Below are 9,874 nucleotides of genomic sequence, written 5' to 3'. Positions count from 1 at the left end.
GGGAACCCTTCATACAGAGCACAGAGAGGTGCAAATAACACTGCATGGCCATCTATAGCCAGGAATTACAGATCCTTAGAACAATCACATTGGTCACACTCCTGCATGGCGGCACCACAAGCTGAAATGCATCCGTTCTATGTGCCATGCAGGTCATTGTAATTGGCAACCTAATGCCTGGTGCAGCGCATCATCATGGGCAATGCATTGCAGTGACCACAACGCGTAACCAAGGCATGACATGCATTTTAATGAGTAGCTCCTGTGCTGCAATGCAGTGATGACCCCCGACATACCAAGACAATCAACACCCTGCAATCCAGCAGCCACAATGCAGAGTAAAGCGCATGGTGGGGCATTGTGCAAAGGTTCATTGACTTCAACGAGCTGCCTCAACAACATGTGTGATCGGACATACGTCATCGGGAACGCCGAGCTCGGAATGAATCCCAGGAAGCTCTGTCTGTGCATCAAGCCAAACACAAAGGAAGTCATTGTATATCAATTAAAAAAAAAGTTTTTTCTACTTTGGAAGAAGAATGACACTTTCTTATAAGATTGGATTTTAGGTCAGCATCAAACAATTTGGGCTCTATTTATAAATGATTCACCCCTCAATGTGTCTGAAATTCGCTGACTGATGGCTGCCTCCATCCCTTCCTATCAAACACAATGACTTGTTCTGCCATCTAGTGGCCAAACTCATAAGTGCACAGCTAATGAATCTGGAGTGAATCAGCAAGGGAATCATTTATAAATAGAGCCCTTTGTTAAAGAATACTGTAGTCCGTCACATTCATCAAGCTGTAGCCATTGTATTTATCACAGTTATGTGCAGGAAAAACCTCATTCTCCTCATATTACTAAAATAAAATTAGCAATTTAAAAAAATCCTCTTAAAAAATCATCAAATTAAGCTAGGAATAAATAGACAAAGAAGGCCAAAAATATCCATTTCCTACAAATCCTTCAGTTTTATAAATAGGCACCATATCAATATTTCACATCATTAATCTATAAACTTTTAATTATTTCTGTCTGAAGACACCGAATATATCTGACATATAATACATTCCATGGATAGAAAGGGTCCACTTGTTAATTAGTTACCATTTCCATCCAGCACATTCTATGTTATTTAGAGAGATTATTTTTAGAATAAATGTTGTAAAGCTGAGATAGATTTTATATTTAAAGCTTATGCATTGTATGTTTGTTCAAGCTTGAGTTTTAAATAAAGCTGTGCTTTGTGCATGCCGGATACAGCAACAGGTCCACTTTAATGTTAGAATCACCTGATTCCTCACCAAGGAGGACAGATGGGGAATTTAATCCCAACTTCTGCCGAAAGATCTCCAACAACCAATTGTCCGATGGCGCTGAACGTGATGGGCACAAGGGGGTCCCTGGCTTATGGGCCACAAATAGGAGCCAGAACCAGGAAAATGACCAATAAATAACGCAGAGAACTTCTTTAGGTCTCCTTTTATGAACCTGAAGGACCAAGCCAAACAAGCTTGACCTTCTTACCTGGCACCTGCATGAGTTGCTGGGTACTGGGAATTCAATATGGGCATGTCACTGTCTGTATCTGTCTGTCATTTGCAACCCCAATTTAAAGTACAGCTCTGCGTAATATGTTGGCGCTATATAAATACTGTTCAATAATAATAATAATAATAATGAAAATACAGCGCAGTGTCCAAGAAACTTACGTTTGCTTTGCATTGGACCCACCAGTGGCTTTCTGTTATGAATCCCTGACTTGTCATATAGCAACAGCATCATTGTTCCGATTCACCTCCATTGACGCTGAGATCATGGGATTGGTTTATTAAAGCTCTAAAGACTGGAGAGGAGACACTTTCGTCAGTAAAGCTGGGTGATCCAGCAAACCTGGAATAGATCTGGTTCAGAAATCAAAACATTAGCTAAGAAATAGCAAGAGACTTAGAAGAAATCTATTCCAGGTTTGCTCAATGCCCCAGCTTCACTAAAGACTACCCAGTCTGCTGCAGAAACATTTCCTCAGTCTCTGGGGAGAGGCTGCAGCAAGGGCTAATCTGTGTAAGACATTTGACAGCCACGAATCACCCGGACATCTGTATTACCAGGCTGTGTCATCTCTGCCAGCACAGCCTAGAAATCTGATGATGAATAATGCCCATAATTAATAATAAAGATGGCATCCTATGAAGGCATTGCCAGGCCAGTACCACACATACAATATTAATAAGCATGCAAGCACAAGATGCTGGGACCACTAAGAAAAGAGGATTTTTCTGCCCCATCTGCTGTAGACATTCTCAGTCCCGAACACAGCCAGAATCCTACAAGATGGCCGCACCATTATTTGGACATGGTATGGGATATCAATCATACAAAGGTGTCATATTGTCTGGAAGACTCGAATAAGATAACAGCATGGCATATAAGGTGCTCAGAGAAAATCATGCAACATGGCGCTGAGCTGCATGGTGGTGCCTATGAGAGAGAAGGAACATTCTGGAAAATTCCATCCCAAACTCTGGCTCAAGCAGCGGGTAGTAGTCAGTAACTTCTCTATATAGAAGACGTTTCATCTCTCATCCAAGAAGCTTCTTCAGCTCTGGGTGTCAGTCATAGCCCAACAACCCCAGGTAACCTTGCTCCAATCACCATGGTGTCATCTTAAGTGTCATGGCGGACTGTAATTGTCCGAGAATATGGTGGGGAGTATGAAGCATGGAGACTCCACTCTGAATCCAATAACTGGTGCCATGAAGTATGGGGAGTGATGATTTATTCACGGTGGGGTAAGGATGGTAAAACGGCACTATATATGTAAGAAGGATGATGCTGAAACCCCCGTTTAGGGTTGGTTAATATTACTATTAACTAGTATTTATATAGCACTGACTTATTACGCAGCGCTGTACAAAGTCCATAGTCATGTGACTAGCTGTCCCTCATAGGGGCTCACAGTCTAATGTCTACCATAGTCATATGTCAATACCACAGTTTAATTTTAAGGGGAAGTCAATTACCTAACTGCATGTTTTTTGGGATATGGGACCCGGGACCCAGCGCTGCCAGGGCCAGAGTGAACTACTGAGCCACTGTGCTGCCTGTGGTTGTTCCAGTGTTTCTTCTCTTACATCTCTTTCAGCCTAGTTATCTTCTCCATCCATTGAACAGAGAGGACAACCGGTACACAAGAAATACCATGGCGCTTTCACAGCTTCTGTCATGTTCTTAGAAATGCAATATATGACACCATGGGGATTAGATGAAGGCGATCCATGTGAACAATGTGACACTGAACAGGACTGAAGAAGTAACCAGGAATGGCGGAGAGCCGTCCGGATAAATGTGACTACTACTAACTATACCATACCCGGGATAAATGGGAACCTTCAGACACCTGACCAGCCAAATGTTAAGGATGAATTAACAGCTGTAATGTTCCAATGACTTAAACAGCAACATGCAGACCAACCAGCCCAAATGCAGCAACACAACTGCTGAAAAACAAGAACTAGCATGGAATCTGCAGTCCCTCAATTATTAGAAGGTGCGGGTAAGATCTGAGGTCAGGGCCGTTGTGTCTTGTGTGCTGTTGCTAATAAATTAAAGCTTACAATACAAAATAAAACGTAATATACAATTCTTCCAGAATATGCCAAGGCCGGGAACCCCTCACACACATCTACCTGTAATCAGCATACAGCGCTCTCCTGGAGGATCCGCGGCAGGAATGATACAGCTTCTATTTACAGATCTGGAGAACTACACTGGAGCCGCAATCCTAAACTAGCTGCACTACACCGGGCAGGATCAGCAGATATAAAGGGGACCAGTGATGCTACTGGTCTTTAGTGTGAGGCATTCCGCTCTCTGCTCTCAGCTTCTGGCTGTTGTTGTCGTTGTAGTCAATCCAGTGCATAACCTCATCAGGGAATCCTGGAGATTCCACCTGCGGACAGAGAAATACACACAGGGACGTAAAGCAAGATTGTGGTATGAAGTGCTCATCTTACAATTAAACATTTAAAACAGGAAACATGGTGGCTCAGTGGTTAGCACTCTGGCCTTTGCAGCGCTGGGTCTCAGGTTGGAATCTCAGCCAGGACACTATCAGCCGGAGTTCCTCTGGGTACTCCGGTTTCCTCCCACATCCCAAAAACATGCAGTTAGGTTATTTGGCTTCCCCCCATATTGACCTTAGACTGTGGTAATGACATATGACTATGATAGGGACATTAGATTGTGAGCTCCTTTGAGGGACAGCTGGTCACATGACTATGGACTTTGTACAGCGCTGCGTAATATGTCAGCGCTATATAAATACTGGGCACAGCTTTATATTGAAATTCCCAGCACTGTCTGCCTGTTTGTTAGTTGCTTTTGTACGACTGACTGAAAAGTCTGTCCAATAGCGGCTGCCCCCTAAGCACCTGGCGCCTATTAGTACCACACAGCCTAACCTGTTTGCAGAACCAAAACCCCAAAAACGTATATCCACTCAGCAGCCACTTTATTAGGTACACCTGGCTAGTACTGGGTTGGACCTGCTGTCATTTTCCATGGCACAGATTTCACAAGGTTCAAGAATAATTCCTCATGGATTTTCCTCCATATTGAAATGATAACATCACGCATTGGCTGCAGATTTGTCGGCTGCACATCCATGATGGGAATCTCCTGCCCTCCACATGCCAATGGTGATCTATAAGATGGAAATCTGGTGACTGTGGAGGCCATTGGAGTCCGGTGACCCCATTGTCATGAAAGTGGTCTGAGATGATTGAAGCTTTGTGACACAGTGCGTTATCCTGCAGGAAGTAGCCATCACAAGACGGGGACACTGCGGGCTACTAAGGTGGGCTGGGGAATTTATACCATGCTCAGGGGGTACTAAGGGGCCAAAAATGTGCCAAGAAAATACACCCCCACGATCATTACACCCCCACCAGCCTGGGCCGGTGATACCAGGCAGGATAGATCCATGCTTTCATGTTGTTAGCTCTAAATCCTGACCCCTCCATCCGCATGTTGCAGCAAAAATGGAGACTCATCAGACCAGGCGATGTTTGTCCTGTTTTGGGGAGCTTGCATGAATTGTGGTGTCTGTTCTCAGCTGACAGGAGTGGCCCCCGGTGGGATCCCCTGCTGCTACTGTAGTCCATCTGCTCCACAGCTGGATGTGTTGTACATTCTGAGATCTCTCCTGCAGAGGTTTTTGGAGTTCCTGTTTCCTTTCTATCAGCTGGAACCTGTCTGCCCATTTTCCTCCGATCTCCGGCATCAACAAGGCATTTTCACCCAGAGATCTGCCCCTCATTGGGTACTTTCCCTTTCTCAGACTATTCTCTATAAAACCCAGAGATGGTTTGGGGTGAAAATCCCAGCAGATCTTCAGTTTGTGAAATACCAGCCGCCTGGCACCAACAACCACAACATGTCCCAGTGTCACTGAAATCATCTTTCTTCTTCATTCTGATGCTCAGTTTGGACTTCAGCAGGTTGTCCTGAAATGTATTGCTGCCTTGTGATTGGCTGATCAGATATTTGGGGTGACAAGCAGTTGGTGTACCTAGTAAAGTGGCCAGTGAGTATATTTCCTGAAAGTAGAACCCCGCCCCTCTGAAGGAAATAAATGATAGTTACACTTTTTCATCACATGATATTTACGTTATTGTTTTTATGAGATAAATTATAAATCGATCATGTTAGTGAACACAAACAGAATATAATCCCTGATTATTTACGTTACCGTCTGACAATTTTGTTATTTGATTTAGGACCTTGCACCATAAAATTATAACAATCTGTATGACCAATAGAATACTGCAGTGCTGGGGCGTGTCCCTATTCTGAGCAGCCAATCAGCTGGGAGTAGAAAAAAAGATATTGCAAGGGTTGTAAACCTTCAAACTCCCCTAAGTGCCTTCTTACCCCAGGGGTGTCACCTCACTGAATCCAAGATGACGCCAATCTAAGATTAAAGGACTTCAGTAATATTTGCTCCTTCCCTGAAGAGGTGCCAGCTAACACAGCCCAATCACTGGCTCTCCATGCATAGTCATCTACAGCTCCCACCCCTAAACTATGGGGAACCAATCAAAGTGGTTTCCAGTCCTGTGATCACTATGACACATAAGCCTTCCGTCTGCAAGTAAACATCGCCACCTTCAGGCTGCAGTGACATCTGCAGTGCTGTCCTTTCTATACCCGGACCCATCATGAAATGTGATTGGACCACCCTGGAGTACGGCTCCTTCCCATTGGCTCACCTTTCTCTTGCACATGCTTTGCACAACCTTGTCGGGGGTGTTTCCGGTGATGTGTTGGCGGCTCAGCAGAACGGCGCAGACAAAGCCATCTTTTGGTGCCACAAAGCGTTGCTCCACGTAAAAGGCTTTGTCGTCCCAGCACAGCAGACGAGTGCGAATCTCGAAGGCCTCAAAGAGGCGCAGAGAGCGGCGATAGCGGACAGTGCAGGCGGCCATCACCATGCCGGCCCCCAGCGAGTGTATGGCCCCGAACAGGCCTCTGCGAGTGAAGTAGGACAATCTGGCGAAGTCGGCTTCCCTGAGGTAGCGGGAATTGTTCATGTGGAGGAGGAAATCCAAGTCGTGGGGGAGAACCAATCCGGAGAAAGTGTGCTCCTTCAATAGATCCTTCACCACCGGCTGGAACCGAGCTCTCAGCACCGCCAGGAACGCACGGAGGAAATACCAGACATCCACCAGGGAGAATAAAATGGTGGTCAGGCCGAGAATAGACACCACGAGCCACATGATCAGTGCTTGTAGGGGACCTGAAGAAGAAGACAGGATGTCAGAAATAATCATGGTGCTGGTCATGATGATCGATCAAATGGTGCCATCTACAGGATGATCAGCAGAACAAAATTATTATCCCCCCCACAATCTGCCTGTGATTAGCCCCCCGCACCCCAAGGGGGGTATAAATTATTATACACTGTTAATTGACCAGCAGTCAATTCTTTGCTGCAAATCTTGGATGACGGTGACAACCCCGGGCCCCACCAATGATTGAAAATTGGTCATGTGACCTCAGCTATGATTGGTGATCTCCTGTAGGTTCTGCTGACAATACAAAGCATTCAGGATGAAGGAAAAGACTGCCACCTTCAGGCAGCAGTGTTCATCTGCAGCGTCATCTATTTAATAGTGTAATTGTTATATACAGTGACTTTATTAAAAAGTAAAAACTAAATTATTTATTTAATTTTATAAAAATGGGGACTTTTGTGCATTCTTCAGCATACAATAAACAGGTCAGGTGCTCAAGGGGGGGGGCGCTCTCATAGACATTGCACCTTCACCCTGGCACACACAACGGTAAGTGACCTCTTCCCCATCATTTCACTATTATTGTACTGGGGGACTCCTCGGCTGACTGCAGACATTGTCACAGAATTCACACCCAGACTTATGGCTTTGCACAATGCTGGTAACTTAGTAAAGGGTTCAGAGAGGAGGACGACACATCTGTTGGCTGCTGATCCTTCATTAGCCAATCACAGGCCTAGATCCAGGTGTATTGTCTGATTGCAGAGCAGCCAGCACAGAGAGGTCCAGGATTGGAATGTGATGTCTTCCTATTTAACGTACAGCGATACGTTATTTGTTGGTGCTATACAAATACAGTATGATAATATTACCACTTGGTCTGGCACGGGGTGAGATCGGCTGAGGAGAATTATAATCTTTATATTCATTCGGAGTTCGGGTCACAGTTATTATGGAATCACAATGATCAATGGGGAAGATGTGAGGTCACCGTATATTATATATCAGCCCAACCAATCAGGAGGCAGGATCAGTGCAGTGCCGTCTGATTGGATGCACCATTATATCATTATTTGCTCTACCACAATATATAACCCCAAACCTCTTCTATTACACCGCAGATGGGTTGTTATAATACCTGTTACCCCTCCAACCCCCAATTCTGCACAGCCAACCTGGAAGTCATGTAGGGGCCCCACTGTACAGCGAGCTAGCACCATTCCCCAACATTGACTCCCCCTACACTGTGTCCCCTATACTGACCCCCTCCCTTTCACTGTGTCCCTTATACTGCCCCCTCCCTGCACTGTGTCCCCTATACTGCCCCCTCCCTGCACTGTGTCCCCTATACTGACCCCCCACCATACCCCTATACTGACCCCCCCATCCTGCACTGTGTCCTCTATACTGACCCTCTTCATGCGCTGTGTCCCCAATACTGCCCCATCCCTGCACTGTGTGCCCAATACTGCCCCTTCCCTGCACTCTTTCCTCTATACTGCCCCCTCCCTGCACTGTGTCCTCTATACTGCCCCCCTCCCTGCACTTTGTCCCCTATACTGCCCCCCTCCCTGCAATGTGTCCCCTATACTGCCCCCCTTCATGGGCTGTGTCCTCTATACTGCCCCCCTCCCTGCACTGTGTGCCTTATACTGCCCCACTCCCTGCAATGTGTCCCCTATACTGGCCCTCTCTCTTTCACTGTGTCCCCTATACTGTCCCCCCTCCCTGCAATGTGTCCCCTATACTGCCCCCCTTCATGCGCTGTGTCCTCTATACTGCCCCCTCTCCCTGCACTGTGTCCCCTATACTGTCCCCAATACTGCCCCCCTCCCTGCACTGTGTCCTTTACACTGCCCTCCTTAATGCGTTGTTTCCCTTATACTGGCCCCCTCCCTTTCACTGTGTCCTCTATACTGCCCCCTCCCCACTGGCCCCACTGCCTGCCTACCCCTATGATCCCCTCCCTAGTATACCCCCCTCCATAATATTTTCCCTGCAGTGCACCCCCACACTGCTTGCTTCTTTCCTTTCATCGTACCCCCCGGTACTGTACCCCAATATACCCCCTCACCTATATACCCCCCGGTACTGTACCCCAATATTCCCCCTCACCTATATACCCCCCAGTACTGTACCCCTATAGTCCCCCTCCCCTATATACCCCCCAGTACTGTACCCCTATATACCCCTACGTACTGTACCCATATAGCCCCCCTGTACTATACCCCACCAGTCCCCCTCCCCTATATACCCCCCAGTACTGTACCCCTATAGTCCCCCTCCCCTATATACCCCCCCAGTACTGTACCCCTATAGTCCCCTCCCCACCCCCTCTATCTCCCGGGAAATGAATGAACTCACCTCACCAGCGATCTTCCTGAAGCCTGACTGACTTTTACCCGGGGAACCAACCATCCACACTACCGGGGGGGAGACCAATATCCTGTGACGAATATATTCCCCACCCCACAGAATATTCTCACCCAAAACACATTTTCCATTAGTTATAATCGCTATACTCCATAGCTGTGTACATTTATCGCTGTCACAAAGGCAATTTAGAGATGTGCTGTGACCGATCTCCCCCTATTCTTCTCTATAGTGGAATCGTCCCGCCTAGAATTGCAAATTAGTTGCCACAGAGCGGAATGTTCCATTCCGGGCGGGGTGGGGGGGATATGGGCTGTATCCATTTATAAATATAGGGAGGAATGAAGTCAGGGGCTCCCAGTCTAGGGGTATCCTAGTCCAGGGGTCCCCCAGTTCAAGGGTCTCCCATTTCAGGGGCCTCCCAGTCCAGGGGCCTCCCAGTCCAGGGGTATCCCATTTCAGGAGTCTCCCAGTCCAGGGGTCTCCCATTTCAGGGGTATCCCAGTCCAGGGGTCTCCCATTTCAGGGGTATCCCAGTCTAGGGGTATCCCAGTCCAGGGGTCCCCCATTTCAGGGGTAACCCAGTCCAGGGGTCTCCCATTTCAGGGGTATCCCAGTCCAGGGGTCTCCCAATTCAGGGGTCTCCCACTTCAGGGGTCTCCCAGTCCAGGGGTCTTCCATTCCAGGGGTCTCCCAGTCCA

General features: G+C 47.0%; 1 protein-coding gene across 1 annotated transcript; it reads right to left on the bottom strand.

Moving 5' to 3' along the window:
* Positions 1-2,880: 2,880 nt before the first annotated feature.
* On the bottom strand, positions 2,881-9,284 carry THEM6 (thioesterase superfamily member 6). The gene is made up of 3 exons (XM_072410523.1): positions 9,165-9,284; positions 6,276-6,802; positions 2,881-3,955 (listed from the first exon to the last, which is right to left on the bottom strand). The coding sequence occupies exons 2-3, from the start codon at positions 6,780-6,782 to the stop codon at positions 3,845-3,847; spliced, it is 618 nt and encodes a 205-aa protein (XP_072266624.1). The 5' UTR covers positions 6,783-6,802; positions 9,165-9,284; the 3' UTR covers positions 2,881-3,844.
* Between the last annotated feature and the right edge of the window lie 590 nt (positions 9,285-9,874).

Source organism: Pyxicephalus adspersus, chromosome 5 (assembly GCF_032062135.1).
Source record: "Pyxicephalus adspersus chromosome 5, UCB_Pads_2.0, whole genome shotgun sequence".
Lineage (NCBI taxonomy): Eukaryota > Metazoa > Chordata > Amphibia > Anura > Pyxicephalidae > Pyxicephalus > Pyxicephalus adspersus.
Note: the sequence above shows the minus strand (reverse complement) of the source record. Positions and strands in the feature narration are given on the sequence as shown.